Here is a 25267-nt window from a genome sequence, read left to right on the forward strand (position 1 = left end):
CAGTGCTCCCTTCTTCTCTAAGCCGGGGCAGACAGTGCACGGAGACCAGCCCCCGAGGCGGGGTCGCCCCGCCCCATGCCGGCCTCGCTCCTCCTCCTCGGGGGGACGGGAAGACCGCCCCGCGCTACAGTCTGTCTTCTGCACAAGGGGCCGCTGAGGGCCTTCGGAGGGGCCAGCGCCAGGCGCGCTGCAGCCGACTGCCTCCTGGCGCCCACCGGACGCTGGCTGGGCGAGCGGGCGAGCTCCCCGTCGGGCGCGCCTCCACCCCAAAATGCCCACCCCCCCTCCGCTCATGCCCCCGTCCCGGCGGGTCCTGTCCACGGGGGTGCAGCAGCGCCGCCAGCAAGAGGTCTGCCACTGCGATGGCCTACACACGCGACCGCTTCGTGCTCCGGATGGCACCCGTGGGAGGCCGCCGCGCCACTGACATCCACCGGCGAGCGAGCCCAGAGCCGGGTCTGGCTTCCTGTTGAGCGGGGGGGGGCTGCACCTCCGGGACGGCCCACGGCCCTTGTGAGCTTGCCTACGGCTCTCTTGAACCAAGGGTGAGGTGAGCAGATGGAGTGTTCCTGGCTGAAACTGCTTGTTAACAAGGCCGTCCTGTTAACTCTTCTCAAGATATTGAGCCCAAACCTATTGCTGCTTGCATGAATAAATTGTGCTGTGTGAAGAAGTTCTTCCTTCTGCCCTGCATCTCCCAGCGCCCACCTCGACCGGTGGCCTCCTTGGGTTGCAGTTTTGTGAGAGAGGGAGAAGAGCTTATCTCTCGTTCCTCTGCTCTACATAGACTTAGACATCTTTCTCATTGCCCCTCACCCACCTTTTTCATGGGTTAAAAAGCCCTCATGGGGGATGGATAAAGGAGTCCCACTTTGCCACCCGTTGACTATGTGAAACAGAAACGCAACAGTCATAGGAAGACACCTCTGCCATTTGCTAGGAATTGCAAGTGGGGAGAGGAGAGGGTTGCTGTGCTCAGGGTCTCCTTGTGGGCTTCCTAGATCCTGTGGGAACAGGATGCAGGGTGGCCTTCTTTGGCTGATCTGGAAGCCAAGCTCTGCTTCTTTACTTTTTGCATATGTTTATATTGTGCCATTAAAAGACAGGAAATGGCTTTTCCTTTTCCCATCCGGAAAAGCAGCTGGAAGAGAGCCTGTCCTGGAACAAAGTATAGCATGCATTGTCCATGACCACAAACAGTTCATATGCAGCAGCCCTGAGGACTTCTTTCATGATAGCCCACCTCCAGCTGAGCTCTTATGAAGTCTGTAATGGGATCTTAAGTATAAAACTAGAGGTGAACTCCATGTGCTTCTTCTGTGGCATATGGGCATGGCATGTGGGCAGGAAACTGCCAGCACTACAGCCACTTGGTTTATTTACTTATATGGTTTGCATTCCACTCAATTGTCAATGTCTTATGGGTGGGTAATAAATCCTTTGCCCCTGCCTACAGGGGTTTAGAGACCCACAAGTAAATCATATATCTATATCTGTATCTGTGTGTGTGTGTGTGTGTGTGTGTGTGTGTGTGTGTGTAGGGATGCGGGTGGCGCTGTGGGTTAAACCACTGAGCCTAGGGCTTGTTGATCAGAAGGTCGACGGTTCGAATCCCCGGGGTGAGCTCCCATTGCTTGGTCCCAGCTCCTGCCAACCTAGCAGCTTGAAACCAAGTCAAAGTGCAAGTAGATAAATAGGTAGCCCTACAGCAGGAAGGTAAACGGTGTTTTCATGTGTTGCTCTAGGTATGAAATTGTTTTATGACTTGTTTTCACAATTTTAAAAAATAAATTAACAATTTCAAATTCTGTGCTTTTCATTCTTCCTATAATACTTCTGTGTTTGAAATATGATTGGGGGGGGGCAGAAGGTGATCTCGCCTAGGGCGCAAAAATCCCTAGCACCAGCCCTGCTCATCCTGGGGCAAAGTTCTCAACCTGAGGTACTATTTCCGGGTTAGCAGATCTGCAACCCGAAGTTTTTATAACCTGAGGTGTTTGTAGTCCAAGGTACCACTGTACTATCTTCCACAAACAACTCAAACTGATCCTGGCTGGGTTGTACTGTATTTATTTAGTACTAGATCAAATCAGAGAGAAACACTAAAGACCAAAGATTCCCTTCAGAAAATAAAATCAGATTGTCACAGAGTACCTTTAGAAAGTGACAACCGACAATGCATGCTGATTCCCCATTTCCCTCTGGAAAAAGTGGGGGACATGGGAGAGAGAGAGGAGTGTCAGCTACTAATGAACAAAGGGGTACTTCTTCCCAAAGGTACACAACAGTACATGCTCCCCCCACCTAGTGTTTGAAATTCCCATTGTTCTAGGAGCATTTTGCGACAGGGGATTTCATTAGTGCGAGCAGTTTCTGAGCTCTGGCTACAGTATTGCACCTAAGATTTCAGATTAAACCTGAAGAGTGGAAGGAAGACCTTTTTCTGTCTCCCCGCTTCCAGCTACTCTCTGAAGACTAGAGAAGAGAATATTAGGGGGGTGGGCAGGTGAAGGACCAGACCATGTGAAAAATGAACACATTATTTTAGCTGCTGTTCATTCATTTTCAGCTTTGTATTCTTGTTATAAGAAAGTATGCCTAGACATTTCGTTCTTGCACCCATAACCTAGGTTTAAGGTGCCATTTAGCTTCTGGCTTTCATATCTCAGTTTCTAACGGTGCCTCCACCCCTCCACATTTCCATGGCAACCACATTTTTTGCTTGGACAAAAATTAATCCATATCTGCAATTTGTGGGAAAGAATGATTCTCCAATGCAAAAACTGATGGTCATCATTTTTAGCACTAATATTTGCATAAAAATGTAAATCAGTCAGACTGTTATTGTTTATAGACAAGGGCAATTTATAATGCAAATCACAAAAAAACAAAGACAACACAAGAATAAGATAAATCATACAATTTTTCAGAACTGAAAGTTATCAAAATTTAAAGTTGTAAGTTCTCCTGATTATTTACATTTTTAAAATACCCTTGACAGGCAAGAGTTTTGAGTCAAAAAAGTTCAGCATAACTTTCTCATTGCTAGGACATATAAGGGTACTCTGCAAGTAGCATTATATGTTCCTCATTTACCCAGCTTTGGAAATGCAGTCCAAGGGCTCTATATTGTGCCAGAGCCCTCATGCCTCCTTCCCAAAGCTTGGCAGAATCCCAATGCCCTGGTGCTGTCTTCCCAAAGCCCAGTAAGCATGGTGGCACCTTCCTTACCAGCCTCCAGTAAGGCACCTCCTCACCTAAATCGATCTCAAGACCCTCCTGCGACCTTCCCAGACTCCGGTAAGCTAAACTAAATAGTTTTGCTGAATGGCTTGACAGAATGAACATACAAGGAGCAGAGATCTGAACAGGTTTTAAATAGTAAGGCTGTTTACCTATAGTTAATCTTGGAGGAGACTTTGCATCTTCAGATTCTTCTGACGAGTGAGCCAAAAAGTCATGAAGCTTCTGCACCAATGTAGTCAACTTGCTTTCACTGTTTTAAAAAAAAATGCACCATTTGAATGTTTGCCTTTTTGTAAATATTGTCAACTGATGACATGCAATCTCAAAATCTCTCAAAAATGGCATAGTGTCCAGTTTTCAAGACTTCTCATGAAACAAATGTAAGCCTCAAGTGAAAGGGGGAGTGAAGGATGGGGGGAGAAACAAACTCATTCTGCTCTCCTATCTTCCAAGGTGTACACACTTGACTGTTATGCATGTTCTATCTATCCTCCTTGGAATGTTCTATGGCCCAATGTCTGAGAAGCCTAATGACATTCTCGTCAAATCATTTCAGAGCCAGGACTAGGCCTGGGTGATGTAGTGACTTGTCGCCCAGGACCAGTATGAGGAACAGACCACAATGAAAGCTTCACTCAACAATATATCACTGGTAAAACTGCTGCTGCTCCTAAGACCCTCTGCTGTTGGCTACCGTAGCCTTGTCCAACTTCAGGGAGAGAGGCATGGGGTAGCCTGCCAACCCTGCACTAGCAAAGGCAACCACAGAAAGGAGCCCTGAGGCAAGGATATCAGGGCTGGCTCAGAAGGTGAGCAACAGGCTGAAGACAACTGCATTGGCCCCAGACCACTAAGGCACCTGAGTGAAAATGTCTCAGCTCCTGCAGTGAGAGCTAAGGAAGTTTCACCCTGTGCCTCACTGACTGGGGCCAGTACTGCTTGTTTTAACATCACAGTTCATTGTTTGGTTGAGGATACATTGCAATGTTGAAAACCTAACATTGCCCAGCCCTAGTCAGGACCAGCATTAGAAACTCAAATATAGGAGCTAGGTGCAAAATGGCTCCTTAAACCAGGGTCACGTTCACCAAAATGGAATGTCTAGTTGCATTTTGGAGCCAGAAGGCTCAAAAGTTTTATTTTTCCATTCAACTTTTTGGGTCCTAAAATTCATTCTGATTGTGCAGATAAAATATCATGGATAATTTTCTAAAGGATGTGTTGGTCTGTGAAAACCGGCAAAATCCAAGGATCCCAAGGCTTGAACCTCCAGATAATGGAGACATCAGGTGCCATCCTGGTGCCCAGGCATCTTCAATTGGTCACAAGTGGCTGATAGCCATGTGCAAAATGCACTTGGTGCCTGGTTAATTTCCAATGCTGGTCAGGACTAATTCTGACAAGATAAATCAGGAAAGAACAGTTCCATCCATGGACACTCCAAAAAGTATTCAACAAAACTTAACAAAGGTACTCCCTTTTGCATGCAGTGTCTGCAAATATGAGCATATAACTGGGATGTGAAATTTTCTGTGTAGTGAGCCACCACATGGATCAAGAGCTTTAAAATACAGCTCCTGCTACATTGTCATGCCCATGTTAGAAAACTTCTCTTCCAAGAATCATCTGGCTGAGGATGAAACACAATCTTAACATTTCCCTCAAAATATGAGTGTTTACCAAACATTTTAACATACAAGAACCACTCTAATCAGAACAATAATGAACAATAATAATAATAAATTTTTATTTGAATCCCACCCTCCCTGGCCAAGGCCGGGCTCAGAGCGGCTAACATCATAAAAACAACATAATATGCATAAAAACAGACATCAATTAATTAAAATACATCTTAAAAATTAATTCAGGCAAGTTAAATCTGGGCAGGTGGCAATTATCAGGTTGGAGTTGAGAGCAGTTAATACTTGCCAGGACCAACTGTTTCCACTGAGCATACAAGGACCTATGAGTGGGTTGGGGGCCTCCTTCGGGTTTGTTTTATACAAAGGAAAATAAGTCAAACTGCATCCTGCCCAAAGGCCTGGCGGAACAGCTCCATCTTGCAGGCCCTGTGGAAAGAGGTCAAATCCTGCAGGGCCCTTGTCTCTTGCGGGAGAGCGTTCCACCAGGCTAGGGCAACGGCCAAAAAGGCCGTGGCTCTGGTCGAGGCCAATCTAATTTCCCTGGGGCCCGAGATCTTCAAAGTGTTGTTGTTAGCAGGCCATAAGGTCCTCCGTGGGGCATACCAGAAGATGTGGTCCCGTAGATACAAGATTCCTAGGCCATATAGGGCTTTAAAGGTTAAAACCAGCACATTAAACCTGATCCTGTACTCCACTAGGAGCCAGTGCAGCTGGTATAGCAATGGATGAATGTGATCCTGCAGCGGAGACCCCGTAAGGAGTCTCGCCGCGGCATTCTGCACCCGCTGGAGCTTCTTAGCCAGTTTCAAGGGCAGCCCCACGTAGAGTGAGTTACAATAATCAAGCCTCGAGGTGACCATCGCATGGATCACAGTGGCGAGGTCAGGGTGAGAGAGATAAGGAACCAACTGCTTACCTCGGCAGAGATGAAAAATGCCGCCTTTGTTGTAGCTGTAACCTGCACCTCCATAGAAAGGAAGGCATCAAAGATTACACCCAAACACTTGATGGAAGTCGCTGGCACTACTTGCGCCCCCGCAAGGGATGGGAGTTGGTCTCCCAATCCCATATCATCCCAACCCAGCCGAAGGACCTGTCTTTGAGGGATTTAACTCCAACCAGCTCCCACGTAGCCATCCAGCCACAGATTCCAAACATTCTATCAGTGTGTCTGGGGCCGAGCCAGGATGCCCTTCCATCAACAGATAAGAGTTGGATGTCATCAGTATACTGATGGGAACCAAGCTGGGTGCATAAAGATGTTGAAAAGCATTGGGGAGAGAATTGCGCCCTCCACATACCAAGGAGTAGCGCAACAACAGCTCTCCCCCCCCCAGCACCACCCTGTCCCCAACCAGAAAGGAATGAGTGCAGCCATTGAAGGACTGTGCCCCAAATCCCCACGTCGGCGAGGCGGTGGTCTAAAAGTTCGTGACCATGTCGAAGGCTGCTGACAGATCTAAGAGAATCAACAGCCCCGACCCACCTTGATCCAGCTGCCTACGGAAAACATCTGTTAGGGCGGCCAGAGTCGTCTGTCCCAATTACCAGAGCAGAAGCCAGACTGGAATGGATCTAGAGCTGATGTATCATCTAGAAATCCGCCAAGCTGTTCAGCAACCGCTCTCTCAATCACCTTACCCAGGAACAGAAGACTCGAAACTAGGTGGTAATTGAATAGTTCTAATGGATCTAATGACATTTTCTTTAACAGTGGAAGCACCACTGCCTCCTTCAATTTCCCAGGGAATGTCCCGGTTTAAAGGGACAAATTGATGATCTCACTCGGGGGGGGGGGTCCGCACCTCATCTGAACATGCTCTAATCAGCCAGGACGGGCATGGGTCTAGAGTGTTAGGAGTGTTAGGATCTCCTGACAAGCGACATGAAGCAAGGCCAGGGATGCAGAGCTGCAGTGCAGAGATGGTAACCAGCTGTTCCAGTGCTGAGGTGCAAGAATCTTTTGTGCTAGATTCTGAGGCAGAAGCACACCTTTGTGGAAGAACTGGTTCACCTCGTGTACACCACAGAAGGAACTGCTCCACCAGTCAAGTGGAAATTCCCTTGGAGGTGGTGGGCTTTCTGGCACAGAGGAGTTTGTCCACATCAGCTGGGAGTATCCAGTTGAAGTGGTCCAATAGTGGACCCAAGGACAGTTGAGGGACCTCCAGTTCCGTTATTGTATCCAAATTGGCAGGGAGGTCATGGCGGAGCATCAGGACTTTCTCCGCAAAAAAGCTCACAAATGTCTAACAGCTGTGTGTCTGATTTATATTTAAATTGGCTGTCCCTCTAGGGACATTAGAGACCTAATTATACTAAAAAGTTGTGCAGGGCGAGAGATAGCGGATGCAATGGAGGCTGAGAAGTAGGACTTCTTAGCAGCCTTCACTGCCATCTCATAGGTTTTCATAAACGCCCTATAAGATGTTCTTGAGGCTCGGTCGTGGGCATCCTGCCATACTCGCTCTAGCCCTCTGAGGTCCCGCTTCATTTTCCGGAGCTCCTTGGTAAACCAGGGGGGCCAGTTTCTGTGGGGTCACAGAGGGTGCCTAGGTGCGATCTCATTGATGGCCAAGAGCCGGGTATTCCAAACCTCAACAAGCTCAATGAGTCGCCAGGGAGAGCAGGATCCAGCTAGGCCTGACAGAATCAGGATCCAACAGCCTTCGCGGGCGAGCCCAAATAGGCTCACCACCTAAGCAGGGTAGGGCCTTGAAGTCAATCCTGGATTTCAGAGCATAGTGATCAGACCATGACAGCTCCATAGTGGGGGACATGATCACATCTACGCCTGCGCCGAAGATCTGGTCCAGCATGTGGCATGCTTGATGTGTGGGGCCCAAAACAAACTGGGAGAGCCCTAGCGTTGTCATGGAAGACTCATTATTAAATGAGTGGCTTGCATGGCTAGGTTATCCAGACATGCTAAGGAGAACAAGAATCTCCTACTTCTTTCAAAGATGGATTTTAGGGCAAGTAGAGAACAAAAGGAGATAAAGAGAAGGAGAAGAAATCCAGTTAATAAAAACAACAAAAGTCTTTCCAGTAGGCACTTTGTAGATTTTGTGCCAAGCAGAACTGATTTGTCCACTTGAGAGATGGTGAAGGGGAATGTTTTAATATATATATATATTGTATGTGGATATATGGTGCGGCTTTTTGGAAGTGCACCAGTACTTCCTTTCTTTAGGATGAGCAGATTTATTGAAATCAACTGTTTCTCTTCTTGGGGGCAGGGAGGAGGAGGAGGAGGAGGAGGAGGAGGAGGAGGAGGAGGAGGAGAAGAAGAAGAAGAAGAAGAAGAAGAAGAAGAAGAAGAAGAAGAAGAAGAAGAAGAAGAAGAAGAAGAAGAAGAAGAAGAAGAAGAAGAAACCACATTTCTCAAGATTCTGTATGCAGGCAACTCCCCATTTACGTGCATTCAAGGCACGCACAACTGCACATGCATGAATCACTGCAAAACTGGAAGTGGCACAAAAAGGGGCAAAAACAGCCCTAAAAGAGTATGACAACGGCAAAAATGGTGGGAAAATAGCATCCAGCATTCCCAGGAGCCTTGGCAAGTGCAATACAGGAGAGTTGGGAGTTTGAACAAAGAGGTTTGGAGGGAGCAACTGTGGTGGAGTTTCCACAGGTTTAGTGTGTTTGCAGCCTTTTTCAATGATGCTCCCAATATGCGCAATTTCTCTAAAATATGTTGCCTCGGAACATAACCCTGGTTTAAATGGGGAGGTGTCTGCACTTAAGCTCTCCCCCAGTTTTCTCTAGGCTTAATTTAAAATGGAAGGGTTTGGGGGAAGAGAAACCTTGGCAGGCAAAGGCAATCAAGGTTTTCTGTAAGGCAGAGGATTTTTTTTAATGTGTTCCACTTGTGTTTGGTGTGTTAGCACGTGTTAGTACTCTAGGAAACTCACTGGGTGATATTGGGCCAGTCACAGCCTCTTAACCAACTTCACAAGGTGGTTGTAAGGATTAACTGAGGAGGAGGCTAAACTGTGTACCTCTTGGAGAAAAAGAAGGGATACAAATGCAGTAAATAAGCTCTTCTGCTTACCTGCTTAAGAAGCCTGGGGCCAGCCTGGGGCCAGCCTGATGGAGATGTCAGTCACCACCCAGTGATCTCCACATGGTCGCAATTGGACCCACACCCAAAGCCCATAGTGGATTTAAAAATCATATACGGTAATTAGAAAATCTTTGTATAAGGTGTGGATAAGATATAAAGATCTATTAGAAAGAAGAACACCTAGGTGGATTTCACCTTTAGAGGCTAAGGCTTATAAAAGATTGAATATGGAAATTAATTGGTTGAAATATAGTGATTTGCTGATTGAAACGGAAGATAAATTTAAATTAAAACCTTAAACATTAATTAAATTAACACCTTAAAAATAAATTGAATGATTAATCATCAGATTAATTAAATGTTTAAGCTGGATATGAAAAATGCAGGAAAAATGCAGGATTTCAATCAGAAAAATCTAAACTGGAAATCGAATTGCTGGACACTAAAAGAATCTTTCTAAGATGTACAATTTATTGTTGGAGTGGCATACGAAGGATGAACAAGTTAAAGCCGTTATGATAGATTGTGCAAAAGATTGGGGTATAATATTATGTGTGAAGATTGGGAGAGATTGTGGAGAAAGAAAAATAAATTTACTGCATGTATAACCTTGAGGGAAAATATGATGAAAATGATGTACAGGTGGTACTTAACACCTGTAAAGGTAGCAAAAATATATCGTACATCTGATAATAAATGCTGGAAATGTAAAGAAAAAGAAGGGACCTTTTACCATATGTGGTGGACGTGCCCGAAAGTAATAGACTTCCGGGAGAAAATTTATAATGAGATGAAAAAAGTGTTGAAAGACACTTTTATTAAGAGACCAGAAGCCTTTTTACTGGGAATCGTGGGGAAGGAAATCGTCAAAAAGAATATTACATTCTTTCTGTATGCCACAACGGCTGCGAGGCTACTACTTGCTAAGAACTAGAAGAGTCAAGAGTTGCCAACAATAGCGAATGGCAAATGAAGATGATGGAACTTGCCGAACTGACTGGGAGACTCCGGGATCAGGGAGAAGAGATGGTGGAGAAAGGTTGGGAAAAATTTAAATTGTATCTGGAAAAATATTGTAATATTTAGTAATGCCAATAGAAGTAGCTACAGGCTTTTCAGAATTTATCTAGAATATAGGTTAAATTTTAAGATGCTTTATGGAATTATGATATGAGGTAATAGTATAAAGAGACTGCCAAAGAAGATTAGATTAGTGAAATCAGATGGAGGGGATTTGAGGAAGTCACCGATGGATGTAAAGGATATGTCATGATATATTAAGATGTTTTTGTTTTACTTTTGTTTCTTTTTTCTATGTCTTTTTATAAAACGAATAAAAAATATTATTTTTTTTAAAAAAAAGCAATTGAACCCACACCAGTTGTGGGTCCAACTGCGGATTTCTTACACTGTAGAATAGTCATCTAGGCCTCTCTTCAAACTATTGTGTAACTCCTTCTAATCAGTATGTTTTTATGCGCTCTTTAACAGCCAGAAGATGGGGCAGGATGCAAACTTACAAATATAAATAATTTAGTTTCTTTACAGGAATAGTATTCTTTTGTTTTACCATGTTTCTACCAAAGTCCATTAAAATTGAAGATACTAATCACACACAAGATTACTCTTCTTCAAAACATTGACCATACACATTTTAAGAACTACGTAATTCTGCAGTATTAGCAATTATAATATTCCAGACCTCGTGGGAATAGATTCCCAATAAAAACTTACAGGCAAATATTTACTTCTAATCTATGGCTGGACTTCAGCTTTGCAGCTGCTGGTCCTAACATCTCAGTTCAGTTCATTTTCCACTTAAGTGAGCTACATCCCATCCCAAACCAGCAATCAACTTCCAGGTGTGCCTTGTTTGACACCTTTTCTTCCTTTCCACGGCTTGTCTACCATTTCTTTCCCACAGTACAGCAGCTTTACCAAAGGAACACATTTGTGTCTGCCACAAACCCCTATAACAGCTCAGTCAATTTCCAGACCATTCAACGCCATCACAAAAACCCCTAGTGGATTACAATCAGGGTGGATTTGATTTAAATCAAATCTATTTAAATCACGATTTAAATCACTTGTTAGTAAGACTTGATTTAAATTACTAGTCAGGCATTTCCGTGAGCTGCTCTGGTTCTCCAGAAGCGGCTTAGTCATGCTGGCCACATGACCTGAAAGCTGTACGCCGGCTCCCTCGGCCAATAAAGCGAGATGAGCACCGCAACCCCAGAGTCAGTCACGACTGGACCTGATGGTCAGGGGTCCCTTTACCTTTACGACTTGATTTAAATCTTTTCTTTTCTTTTTTACAGAAAGACTTGCTGGTATAATCTTAATAAAGGTAAAGGTAAAGGGCCCCCTGACCATCAGGTCCAGTCGTGTCCGACTCTGGGGTTGCGGCGCTCATCTCGCTCTATAGGCCGAGGGAGCCAGCGTTTGTCCACAGACAGCTTCCAGGTCATGTGGTCAGCATGACAAAGCTGCTTCTGGCGAACCAGAGCAGCGCACGGAAACGCCGTTTACCTTCCCGCCGGAGCAGTACCTATTTATCTACTTGCACTTAGACATGCTTTCAAACTGCTAGGTGGGTAGGAGCTGGGAATGAGCAACGGGAGCTCACCCCATTGCAGGGATTCGAACCGCCAACCTTCTGATCAGCAAGCCCTAGACTCTGCACCACCTGGGTCCCACATAATCTTAATGTTTACAACCATATAAAGGTTTCATTTTTGGAATAATAAATTTTCAGAATAGTTTTTACAATTATATCAAAAATGGTTATACTATTAGAAATACAAAATTACAAAATTATTGTGAGGTTTAATAAGTTAACTGTTTATATTTGGACAACTTTTCTGCTATACTTTATTGGAAGGAGAAAAAGAATCATTTCCTTCATAACAATGTATTTAATTAAAGCAATAATATTATAGCATATGTATCCATGTTTGTTAACTGATGTGGTTAAACTTTTTTTAATAAAAAAAACCCTTAGACTTAAACAGAAAGAAGCCTACAAAGAACTATATTGCAAGGTTAACATGCAATGGAAAAAAGAGTTCCAAAGAAAGTAACTAGACATGACATAATTCACACAATTAGCAATTATGTTAACCATTTTTCCCAGAGTAAATAACCATGCAGTAGGAGGGAAATCCAATTCAGGTCTGCAGCAGGGTACCCCACCCCTCCACCAGGGTCCAGATCCAGATCCACCCTCCTTGCCTCCCAATTACTCTAGAAATAAGCTGGAAAAAGGAGGAGAGGTTACTCTCTGAGTAAGCTGTTGCTTCTTTGGTTTGTTGCTTGCATTACTGTATTGTTTCATTTTATTATTTTATGTTATTATGCTTATTGTAGTAGTCGTCTTACTATTCTGCTGGAGACCATAGGGACATAAAGTTTATATACAATGTGTTAGATATTTACTTACATAATTTGCAAATAAATAAAATTTGAAAACAAATGTTTTACAATGCAGTATAAACTAAGCACAAGCACTGGTTCAAAACAAGCGCACAGGTAAGACAACCAATAGTCAACCTAGCATGTACATGTGATGTCTTAAGCCAATAGTATATGAATCATCAGCATTTTAAAGAGCAATATGCTTTTATTCACATATCCATTTCAGATCCCATTTTCAAGCAACCTCTTAATAACTTATTCAAAATGTTTCCAGGACATAGATAATGTGCTCTACTATGAATTATTATGCTCGGAAGGGAAAATAGAAGCATCTCTCATATGAACCAATATATCACGTTACAGTAGTTAAAACACAGGGCGACAAATCTGGTATACTTTCCATGCAAACAATTGGTCGCAGAGCACACTTGTGGTGGTTAATAATTGCTATTATGTATACAGTATGTGTGTTTTTGTGTGTGAGTATCTCTCTCTCTCTACTGCACATGTAGGTAACTATGATTTCTTCCAACTTTTGCACAATGGCACTTACCACCAGGTAGGCAACAAGGAACTACAGCCCCAACCCTCTCTCAGTTAACCTTCCGAAGAAGCCAGGACGGTAATGTGTGACCCCTCCTCCAGATGTTGCTGAGCTGCAACTTCCATCATCCCTGAGTACTGACTACGTTTTGAGGAACGTCTCTGCAATTCAGTAGTAAGGCAGTTGCCTTTCATAGAGAAAGACAGAGGGTTCAACGCAGCCCAAGCAGCTCCAGGTACAACTGGGAAAGATTCTTGTCCAAAACAATGGGCAGCCGCTGCCAATCCACACGGAGGCAACACTGGGCTAGACGACCCTCCCCACAACTCAGTACAAAGCACAACTCAGTACAAAGCATGGACGTGGTCTGTAGCTGGGAGGCAGAACAAAAATATTTAAAAGTGCTCAAATTCAACCCTCGAAATCTTACCCTAATCTGAAGCCCCGGAGGGCTGCTGGCGCAGTCAACGCTGCGCTACCATGCACCGGCAGCACGGCACGAGGCGGCTTCCATGTGCGGAGGCGGCCGATCAACATCAACCATGCCGCTGGCCCCCCGACGACCGAGGCCTGGTTCCGGCAAAGGATAGGCCGCTCAGGAACCCTATGAGCAACGCGCGCGCGCGCTTGGGTGGGCGTGGAAGGGACCCCGCTATTCTGATCAGTGGCCAGCAAAAGGGGAGGGTGGCAGGGAAGGAATGGGACGGGTAGCAGGTTCTGCGCAGGGAGCCACGCCCCTTTCCTCCGCAGTGGCCCCGCCCCCTCGCTCGCCAGGGGAAGAAAACGGCGCCTCTCAGGAGGGGGCGCAGTGGAGGGGGGAGGGGGACGTCCGTCTCACACTGGGCATGCGCAGGCGGGAAGGGAGACACCCGGCCCTCCCCAACCTACCTCCCTCCCCCACCCTGCGCTGCCGCTGAAAAAATGACCTCGTCTGAAGAAATGGCGGGAGGAGCCGGCGGGAGTGGGGTGTTGTCTAATTTGTCCCGCGCGCCCTCTCGGCAGGCCACGCGCGTGAGGCAGAGAGAGCGATTGCCCCTCAGCTCCGGCTCCTCCCCCGCCCCACCCCCACGCCTTCCCATTCCTCACCGCCCGCCATGACCGGGAGAGTAGCGAAGCGACGCCGCGTACCTCACGGACTCCGCAGTCATCTCGCCCCCACTTCTGTCACTTTCTTCCAGGACAGTGGAAGGCGAGCTTCAAGCCCTGGTGGGAAACAAAGCGGCTGGCGCGGCCATCCCCATCGCTGCAGTCGCCATCTTGTCGGCGAGTGTGAGACCAGCCTCCTGCCGCCTTCCCTCGCCCACTCCGGTGCGCCTGATAGGCTCTCGGAGGCCCGCTTCTTTTTTTTCTATTGGACAAGGCAGGGCTCAGTCTGTTGCTAGGGTCGTTTGCGTCATCCTGGCATCGTCGCCACTCCGGATTGGCCGCAGCAGGAGCTGCCGTCATTTAAAGCTGCGCATGACGTCATGGCGCGGGACGTTAGGCTGCCTCGCTCGCTCTCTGCGCTTGTGTAGCTTCAGCTCTCCAGCGTTGTAGGGGAAAGATGAGTTGAGCTGTGACTCTGCGGCCGCAGTGTCACCTGCTCTTTCCTCATCCCAAGTGAAGGTCAACCGATTCATCTTGACCTAGCCAGAAACTTACTTTCCTACAATACGTAGGGCCTGTGGTTGTTGCGTGTTTGCAATTTTCCTTTATTGTACCGTTTAATATTCTATGCAATAACATTTAGAAAAATAAAAACAGTCAAACACTGCCCATAACTAACCTATAGTGGCTCTTTTGTGAGAAATAATCCAGCTAGAGTTTTTCAGGTATTTCAGATCTCATTTTCGTTTATTGCAGAAATTGTTTCCCTACAACATGTAGCTACAGTTGCTTCTGTGTGTTTGGAATTTTCATTTTTTCCCTCTATAATTGTACAATAAATTTTAGAGAGGGAAAAAAAGTCCAGCACTGTCCATGACTACCCCATAGTGGTTCTTCTCTATGAGAGATAATCCAGTTAGAGAATTACAGATTATTTTTTCTCATGTAAGATATTATTTTAACTGAGAGTCGGCAAGGATTTTTCATTGCTGAGTACAGTATATAAAACTTATGCTAATGGATTCAGAATAGGGTTTCTGCTAAATATGTTCCTTTTCTTTGGCATTTATTTTATCCATTATTCATAAATATTTAACATATAATGCTTCTCAAACCAAATTATACATTTGATCAAAACTTCATTTTAAACAAAAATGAATTTAAATTTGGTGATTACAAATAGTACAAGAAGAAACAACAGGTAAAACTATGGCCATTGCTTTTAACCAGTCAGCAATGATAGCACCAAAACCATTTTCCTTCAAAAGGGAAATGAATTTTTGTTTGTCAATAGTGTTGTGAGTTTTGGGTGTTAGCCTCCATGATGCCTGAGGCGCTTGTAATTTCTGGAGTCCTGGATCCAGCAAAGGTTAAAATATAATGGAGGGTTCCATTGTTTGTCAGGTAGTTTATTTGTGAGTTAATGGCTTTAAGTACTGTTGTTAGTATAACAAAAGAAGAGCAAATGGATGGGGCCCTTCCCTCACCTGGCTGGTAGACAAAAGCCTGAGTGTGTGACAGCTGAGAGCAGAGTAAAAGCAGAAGCTGAGTGTTGAATCCAAGCCTGTGACTATGAGAAAAGCAAGACCTTTTGTGTTGATAATGCTATGAGCCCAACCCATCCAATGGAGGCTCAGGTTGTACATGTGCAAATAAACCATATATCATACAGACACTGCAGTCTTCGCTGCCCCTCGTTCCAAGGAGACCAAACCCTCGGTAAGTCTCTGGAACCCCTGGAATTTTGTGCAACTCTGAGGTTGGGGTGAGATTGTGCAACAATATGATCTGAAGGGGCAAGGAATGCTACAAGCTCCCAGCTCCTATGAAAGGACACTGCTCCTAATTTAAATTCCCTAATTAATAGAACACAGGTGCCGCTGTGTTCTAAACCACAGAGCCTAGGGATTGCGGATCAGAAGGTCGGCGGTTCAAATCCCCATGATGGGGTGAGCCCCCGTTGCTCGGACTCTGCTCCTGCCAACCTAGCAGTTCGAAAGCACGTCAAAGTGCAAGTAGATAAATAGGTACCACTCTGACAGGAAGGTAAACAGCCAGAAGTGGTTTAGTCATGCTGGCCACATGACGCTGTACGCCGGCTCCCTCAGCCAATAAAGTGAGATGAGTGCCGCAACCCCAGAGCTGTCTAAGACTGGACCTAACGGTCAGTGGTCCCTTTACTTTAGGGACTTTACTTTACTTTACCTTTAGGTCCTAAATTAAAATTAGCTGCAGGGGGGTAAAGTTAACCAAAACAGGGTCTCAAATATACCAATGTTTTTAAAAAGAAATGTACAAGTTGAGCAGCTCAGCTGTGAACAGAAAGACAACAATGCCCACCCCAAAACTTAACCCAAACAAAATCAAAACCCTTGTCCCTAATTTTTACCACTTCTTAACCAAGCAGTGCATACTGGTATCAGTGAAAAGATACAGCAGAGAGCACAGCACTGCTGCCTATCATGGGTGGATGCAACAGGGGAGCAGGGAATTGGAAAACAGTGGCCTGAGGCCCAGCAGAGAGATCTGTAAGGGCTGCATTTGGTCCCTGAGCCTCACATTCCCTATCCACACTCTAACTCAACAATAAACTACGATTCCCAGGGGATGCCATTTCCTGGTATCAATCCAGGCAGCAAAGTGTCTTCAGCTTTTGTCCCTAAACTCTGACAGTCTTCTTACCAGGCAGTGCAAAATGGTGTTTGTGAAAAGATACAGCAGAGGGCATAGCACCGCTGCCTTACCTGGGTGGATGCAACAGGGAGATAGGGTTACCACCATGCAAGGCCACACTTGACATCACAGTACAGGACATGAAGTTACCTGGCATTTACCCTTTCGGATAGGCTTATGTTTTTCACCGTATTGTGGAAAAGGTTTAGCTTGACCCTATGCTTACGCTCTTTCCTGTTCTTTCTTCATCCTATTTTAAAGCACTGAATAATCCTACAGGAAGACTACCAGCCTCATTTTGTAGACAGCAGCATGTTGCAGATTGCCTTGCCAGATAAGGTTGTATGCATAAGCAACTGATGAGCTATAGTGAGCCAGACTGTTGGTCCTTCTAGCTCAATATTGTCTACACTGCCTGGCAGCAGCTCTCGAGGGTTTCAGCCAGTGCTCACCCGGTGCTGCCTGGAGATCCAGTGATTAAGCCTGGAACCTTCTACATGCAAAGCAAATGCTCTGCCACTGAGCTATGGCTCCTTGCAATTAGTTCAGATGTGGTGGAAGATGAAAAACAGACTATGAAAGAGGAGGAGTTTGGATTTGATATCCCGCTTTATCACTACCCGAAGGAGTCTCAAAGTGGCTAACATTCTCCTTTCCCTTCCTTCCACACAACAAACACTCTGTGAGGTGAGTGAGGCTGAGAGACTTCAAAGAAGTATGACTAGCCCAAGGTCACCCAGCAGCCGCATGTGGAGGGGCGGGGAAGCGAACCCAGTTCACCAGATTACGAGTCTACCGCTTTTAACAACTACACCACACTGTAGTGTGATAATAAAGAAAGAAAGAAATAACTTTTGTCCAAAATGTACAATTTGTTATTAGAGTGGGAAACAAAAGACAAGGTTGTTAAAGCCTCAATGACACACTGGGCAATAGATATAGGTCATAATATACATTTTAATCTCTAGGGGAAATCTCGGGAAAAGTGATTTGAAGTTCACAGCTTGTTATTCTTTGAAGGAGAACTACTTGAAAATGATTTACATATGGTATTTAATTCGAAGTAGGCTAAGATGTATAAGACTGAATCAGTTAAGTGCCAGAGATGCAAAGAGGTTGAGGGAATGTTTTTTCATATGTGGTGGACTTGTAAAAGGGTAAAAGAGTATTCGGAAATGATCCATAATGAATTGAAAAAAAATGTTTTAAAATCATTTCTCTCCTGAAAAAACAGAGTTCTTTCTGTTGGGGATAATCCAGACTGCCAAAAAAAAAGGTTATTTATGTATGCTACTACTGCGGGCCGTGTTTTGTTAGCCCCAAAATGGAAAACAAGCAAGGTCCCAACCAAAGAAGAATGGCAACTCAAGATGACAGAATATGCGCAGCTTGCAGACTCAACATATAGAATAAGAGAACAAGAAGAACATGTGTTTAGAGAAGATTGGAAAACGTTTATTTAATATATGGGAAATAAATGTACAGCTGAAAACGCTGGCAGTATTAAGATAAATTCAACAGTGTAAATAACTTTTGATGGATGCAATAATGGAATACTGAATAGTATAGTCTTTGTAAAATATGCAGGCATTTATGATATGTAAAATGAATCATGGAAAGAGAAGAATGGAAGTCATTGATATTTTAAGGATGTAAAAATGAGTACTTTAAATTGTAAAACAGAAAATTAAATAAAAATTAATTGATTGATTAATTAATTGATTAGATCTTGCACCTCTTTCCAAAACAGAAAAGAGTCTTGCGTCACTTTAAAAGACAAGCACATTTTATCGCAGAAATATTAGTGCCATAATTCAGGTCTTTAAGGTGCTGCAAGACTTTTGTTTTTGCTGCTTGAGACTATCATGCTTAGCTGCTAGGAACTAAAACTAGATTGAAACATCTCAAATATTGGCAAAGAACAATTAAGTGTTGAGAGTGTGAGGTACAGTGGTTGGAAGAGTGTTGGAGTCCAAGATTCTAATTTCTTTGCTGTTGTTTAGTCGTTTAGTCGTGTCCGACTCTTCGTGACCCTATGGACCATAGCACGCCAGGCACTCCTGTCTTGCACTGCCTCCCGCAGTTTGGTCAAACTCATGTTCGTAGCTTCGAGAACACTGTCCAACCATCTCGTCCTCTGTCGTCCCCGTCTCCTAGTGCCCTCCATCTTTCCCAACATCAGGGTCTTTTCCAGGGAGTCTTCTCTTCTCATGAGGTGGCCAAAGTATTGGAGCCTCAGCTTCATGATCTGTCCTTCCAGGGAGCACTCAGGGCTGATTTCCTTAAGAATGGATAGGTTTGATCTTCTTGCAGTCCATGGGACTCTCAAGAGTCTCCTCCAGCACCATAATTCAAAAGCATCAATTCTTCAGCGATCAGCCTTCTTTATAGTCCAGCTCTCACTTCCATACATCACTACTGGGAAAACCATAGCTTTAACTATACGGACCTTTGTCGGCAAGGTGATGTCTCTGCTTTTTAAGATGCTGTCTAGGTGTGTCATTGCTTTTCTCCCAAGAAGCAGGCGTCTTTTAATTTTGTGACTGCTGTCACCATCTGCAGTAATCAAGGAGCCCAAGAAAGTAAAATCTCTCACTGCCTCCATTTCTTCCCCTTCTATTTGCCAGGAGGTGATGGGACCAGTGGCCATGATCTTGTTTTTTTGATGTTGAGCTTCAGACCATATTTTGCGCTCTCCTCTTTCACCCTCATTAAAAGGTTCTTTAATTCCTCCTCACTTTCTGCCATCAAGGTTGTGTCATCTGCATATCCGAGGTTGTTGATATTTCTTCCGGCAATCTTAATTCCGGCTTGGGATTCATCTAGTCCAGCCTTTCGCATGATGAATTCTGAATATAAGTTAAATAAGCAGGGAGACAATATACAGCCTTGTCGTGCTCCTTTCCCAATTTTGAACCAATCAGTTATTCCATATCCAGTTCTAACTGTAGCTTCTTGTCCCACATAGAGATTTCTCAAGAGACAGATGAGGTGATCAGGCACTCCCATTTCTTTAAGAACTTGCCATCGTTTGCTGTGGTCGACACAGTCAAAGGCTTTTGCATAGTCAATGAAGCAGAAGTAGACGTTTTTCTGGAACTCTCTAGTTTTCTCCATAATCCAGCACATGTTTGCTATTTGGTCTCTGGTTCCTCTGCCCCTTCAAAATCCTGCTTGCACTTCTGGGAGTTCTCTGTCCACATACTGCCTAAGCCAGCCTTGTAGAATTTTAAGCATAACCTTGCTAGCGTGTGAAATGAGCGCAATTGTGCGGTAGTTGGAGAATTCTTTGGCACTGCCCTTCTTTGGGATTGGGATGTAGACTGATCTTCTCCAATCCTCTGGCCATTGCTGAGTTTTCCAAACTTGCTGGCATATTGGGTGTAGCACCTTAACAGCATCATTTTTAAAAAAACTTAAATAGTTCAGCTGGAATATCAGCACTTCCACTGGCCTTGTTATTTGCAGTGCTTTCTAAGGCCCATTTGACTTCACTCTCCAAGATGTCTGGCTCAAGGTCAGCAACCACACTACCTGGGGTGTACGAGATGAAATGTTCCTTTCATATCTCCAATTTTCTTGAACAGATCTCTGGTTTTCCCCATTCTATTGTTTTCCTCTATTTCTTTGCATTGCTCGTTTAAGAAGGCCCTCTTGTCTCTCCTTGCTATTTTTTGGAAATCTGCATTCAGTTTCCTGTATCTTTCCCTATCTCCCTTGCATTTTGCTTGCCTCCTCTCCCCCGCTATTTGTAAGGCCTCATTGGACAGCCATTTTGCTTTCTTGCATTTCCTTTTCCTTGGGATGGTTTTTGTTGCTGCCTCCTGTATAATGTTACGAGCCTCCATACATATTTCTTCAGGCACTCTGTCCACCAAATCTAAATCCTTAAACCTGTTCCTCACTTCCACTGTGTATTCATAAGGGATTTGATTTAGATTGTATCTTACTGGCCCAGTGGTTTTTCCTACTTTCTTCAGTTTAAGCTGGAATTTTGCTGTAAGAAGCTGATGATCTGAGTTACAGTCAGCTCCAGGTCTTGTTTTTGCTGACTGTATAGAGCTTCTCCATCTTTGGATGCAGAGAATATAATCAATCTGATTTCGATGCTGCCCATTTGGTGATATCCATGTGTAGAGTCGTCTCTTGTGTTGTTGGAAAAGAGTGTTTGTGATGACCAGCTTGTTCTCTTGACAGAACTCTATTAGCCTTTGCCCTGCTTCATTTTGAACTCCAAGGCCAAACTTGCCAGTTGTTTCTTTTATCTCTTGATTCCCTACTTTAGCATTCCAATCCCCTGTAATGAGAAGAACATCCTTCTTTGGTGTCATTTCTAGAAGGTGTTGTAAGTCTTCATAGAATTGGTCAATTTCAGTTTCTTCAGCACCGGTAGTTGGTGCATAAACTTGGATTACTGTGATGTTAAAAGGTCTGCCTTGGATTCGTATCGAGATCATTCTGTCATTTTTGAGATTGCATCCCATTACAGCTTTTGCCACTCTTTTGTTGACTATGAGGGCCACTCCATTTCTTCTACGGGATTCTTGCCCACAGTAGTAGATAGTCATCCGAACTGAATTCACCCATTCCCTTCCATTTTAGTTCACTGATGCCCAGGATGTTAATATTTATTCTTGTCATCTCATTTTTGACCACATCCAGCTTACCTCCATCCATGGTTCTTACATTCCAGGTTCCTATGCAATATTTTTCTTTGCAGCATCGGACTTCCCTTTCGCTTCCAGGCATATCCGCAACTGAGTGACCTTTCGGCTTTGGCCCAGCCGCTTCATCAGCTCTGAATCTACTTGTACTTGTCCTCCATTCTTCCTCAGTAGCATGTTGGATGCCTTCCGACCTGAGGGGCTCATCTTCCAGCGTCATAACTTTTATAAGCCTGTTGTCTTTGCCCATGGAGTTTTCTTGGCAGGGATACTGGAGTGGCTTGCCAGTTCCTTCTCCAGGTGGATCACGTTTAGTCAAAACTCTCCACTATGACCTGTACATCTTGGGTGGCCCTGCATGGCATAGCTCATAGCTTCTCTGAGTTATTCAAGCCCCTTCGCCACGACAAGGCATTGATCCATGAAGGGGATTTCTAATTTCTACTTGGCCACATAATTCACTGGATGACCTTGGGTCAGTCGCCATGACAACCTAACCTGACTCACAGGTTTCTTATGAGGATAAAATGGGGAAATTATGCCACTTTGTGGGAAATGGGTAATATATACGTATATATAAATATTACACCCTATTATGGTTAAAATTTGTCACAATCTTGCAGACTGAAGTCCCATGGAAGATGGAGTGTGCTTGTTTCCTCCTGCTCTGGAGGGTAGGACCCGAACCAGTGGATTCAAATGACAACACCATTTCCCACATGCCTTTAGTTGGTGGGCTTCATGGCCCCTAGGAAATACCAGATTTTGCAAGCATGAAGTCCTCCTATCAGCGGCGTAGCTAGCCACCTGGCTGCCCGAGGTGGCAAACGCGAAGGCACCCCGCCAGGGGGCGGGGTGTCCGTCAAACGCATATGTCGTGCGTCAAGACGCATGCGTCATGATGCACAACACACGCATCATGACATGCGACACATGCGGCGCATGCGCACAGGAGGCATACAACGCGGCAAACCCCGAGAGCAAGCCATGGAGTGAGGCAGTCTCACTTGCGTCAGGGCATCTCCTCTATGGCAGCGGCTGCTTCACATGCCCCCCAACCAGCCTGCTAGTGTGCCCCCCTGCCCCATTACTAAGCCACTGCCTCCTGTGACTGTGACTATAAAAAAAACCAGTGTGTGCTTAGTCTGTGGTCCACTTCTTACGGCACGGGTGTCAAACACAAGGCCCGGGGGCCTAATCCGGCCCGCCAGACCTCATCATGTGGCCCGCGTAGCCGCTGCTGACAGTAGCTGCTGACAGTAGTTGCTGACAGTAGTTCTGGAGCCTGCGATTGGCCGAGGGTCAAAACCGGAGGCGGGGCTGCAGGTGGAGGCCGGGGCGCTGGAGCCGCGCTGACGGCCTTGGCCAGGGAATTTCAATTTCGAATGAGGCTGAGGGAGGCAGTGGCTCAGCGGCCAGATGGGGAAGTGAGATGCAGGAGGAGGAGGAGGAGGAAGCCCGCCAAGGAGGTAGGAAAGCCCTACAGGCGCCGCCGGCAAAGTTGGTGCCGGGACAGAGCAGCACTGGATTTTTTTTTGGCGGGCTTTGTTGTTGTCTCTGAGAGCGAGTGAGGCGGCACTGGGGAGCCGCCGCCCGCTGCTTCCCTTCCTCTCCTCGGCTGCATCCGGGAGGTGGGCGAGCGAGCGGGCGAAAGGGACACGGAGTGAGCCTGAGGGGGAAGTAGGCGAAGCGCAACAGTCACTCTCTTGATGGAGCCAGGTTTCTCTTCCCTCTTCCCCCATTTTCTCCTCATAGACACTCGGGAGGGTGCCTGGCTTTTGCTCTGCCCCCCACCCCCGAGCCGCTCTTTGGCTTCTCAGTTCCGGCGGAGCTGCTCCCCGGGGGGCGGCCGGGAGGGAGGCAGCAACGACGGCACAGGTTCCTGCTCTTCCCGCTCTGCCGCCGCCTCCTCTCAGCCCCTCGTGATGTAGGGCTCCAGATGGAGTCGCCTCGCGGTTTGAGTAGGTGGGAGGGGAATTTTTTTTGGGGGGGGGAGGTTTTCAAGCCTCCTCTGCCTGCAGTCCCGGTAGGGAGAGGCGGCGGCGAAGATGACAACAGCGCGGGTGGGGGGAAGAGCAGCTCTGAGGCGAAGATGCACATCCGCTGGGGCTGCCGCCACCTTCCTCCTCGGGAAATCCGCTGCCCTCCCTCAGCGCGAGGGGAAGGGACTCTGGCGCTGAGGAGGGAGGATGCAAAAGCAAAGCAGGGAGTTGGCGCTGCACCGCATGTTCCTGCCCCTCTCCAAAGCATGGGGTGGGTTGCAGCGTGTGGCATCCTGCCTAGCGGGGTTTGGGTGTGCGCAGGGCGGGAGAGGGAAGCCCTCTTTCCATCTGCAGGTTTTCAATCCCAGCAGTGGCTTTCTCCTTCCTGCCGAAGGTTTAGTTGAGCCCCCCCCCCAAGCCGTCGATCCCCACCTTTTGTTCAAATTTCCCTCGTTTACATCCCCTCCCACACACGCGCCACGACGCAGGAATGTGATCCGCGTGGGGGTGGGAATGAGCTTACATTATTACAAAAAACAGTAATAATTGAATGCAGTGACAATAATTTATGATAATAAAGAGTGGACACATAGGCCTACAGACACAACCGGCCCTTTGAGGGTGACCAAACTGCTGATGCGGCCCCCGATGAATTTGAGTTTGACACCCCTGTCTTACGGTAAGCCTTTGGACACATCCAAACTAATTACAGTATTTGGATCTCATACTGAGCTCTTCCTCCCACCTCAAGAAAAGGTGCTACCGGTAGATAACCAGGGCCTTTCCCCCCCAGCCAGAACTCACCAGAACTCAGTTCTGACACCTCTCAGGTGGGCGCCATTGCCATTATAAAAGAAAAAGGGAGGCATTTGTGGTGAGTTCCAGCATCTCTTTTTCTGGAAAAATAGCACTATCACAGTATCTCATAACAGGATTGTAATTATGTTCACGGTGCATCCTTACAAGTATTGGAAACATTCATTTACATTATGGCATTTATTTAACATAAGGAAATTGAAACATGGGAAACAATTCAGGTGACTTTTGGCCAAAAATGTTGATTTAGCAATAATCAATCTCTAAGCTACAACAGAACTGGTCATCTTAATACCGGAAGACACATCCAGGTAATAGACTGATCTAGCACAAGTCAGTTCATATACCTAACTTCTGAGCGTTTCAAACTACATATTAACTATTCCTCACTGCTTACCCCAGTGACCATGTGTCTTTTGGGCTAAAACTGGGTTGGTTATCTTAGCTGTCTGGGGACTTGCTTGTGTCCTTGTGTGCTTTACCATGTGCCTTCCTACAGCATGCAGTCTGAAGGGGAGGAGTTGCTGCTCAGAGGAGGTGAGGCTGAAGGGAGGAGTGAGCCACTGACCTTCTTGGGAGTGGATATATCAGCCACCAGTTCTACATAGCTGCTCTCTGTCTCCAGGAGCTCGCAACCAGGAGAGTTTGCCAGGGCATTTAGCTGAAGTGCTTGAGAGGGGACCCCAGAGAACTACACCACAGTATACAAGGCAGCAAAAAACATGGAAGGTAATGGAGCTGCTGCCGTGACTTGCAGCACCTGTGGTATGTTTGTTATTCTGCCTGAGAAGGCACAGCGCTACACATGCAGCAGGTGTAAGCTAGTTGCCTTGCTGGAAGATAAGATACAAGTGCTTGAAACCCAGCAATCCACATCGCAAGTCATTGAAAAAGATAAAAAACTTCTGAATAAAGCAATGCAGCCTACCGTGGAAGAGCAACACAGTGAGGGTACCCCTATGGAGGTAGACGAGCACCAAATGCAGAAGGCAAACCCTGGAGACGTGACACCCAGAAGCGGAGCTGTCGGGAACCAGGCAGCTGCCCAGGTCCTTCCCATGGATGTTGATTCTGGGCCACAGCAACAAAGTCAGGCGTTGCAGATCTTGGTGGTTGGACAAGGTGCA

The 25267-nt window shown here is 45.8% G+C and overlaps 1 protein-coding gene across 7 annotated transcripts in view; it reads right to left on the reverse strand.

The window, feature by feature from the left end:
• Positions 1-14184, reverse strand: part of ATRX (ATRX chromatin remodeler) — a 95527-nt gene extending 81343 nt beyond the window's left edge. For 4 of the 7 annotated variants that reach the window (XM_088664680.1, XM_088664679.1, XM_088664682.1 and 1 more), the window contains exons 1-2: positions 14048-14184; positions 3396-3496 (exon numbers count right to left, since the gene is read on the reverse strand). Coding sequence is in view for 5 of the 7 variants with exons in the window: in XM_088664679.1 (XP_088520805.1) it covers positions 3396-3496; positions 14048-14067 (121 nt within the window). In the remaining 2 variants the exon portion in view is untranslated. Of the gene's footprint in view, positions 1-3395; positions 3497-13349; positions 13933-14047 lie in introns of those variants that run through there. The other 3 variants (XM_060270193.2, XM_060270192.2, XM_088664681.1) reach the window with 3 other exon arrangements.
• Positions 14185-25267: the final 11083 nt, after the last annotated feature.

The sequence above is a fragment of the Zootoca vivipara genome, chromosome Z2, assembly GCF_965207765.1.
Source record: "Zootoca vivipara chromosome Z2, rZooViv2.hap1.1, whole genome shotgun sequence".
In the NCBI taxonomy this organism is placed as follows: Eukaryota; Metazoa; Chordata; class Lepidosauria; order Squamata; family Lacertidae; genus Zootoca; species Zootoca vivipara.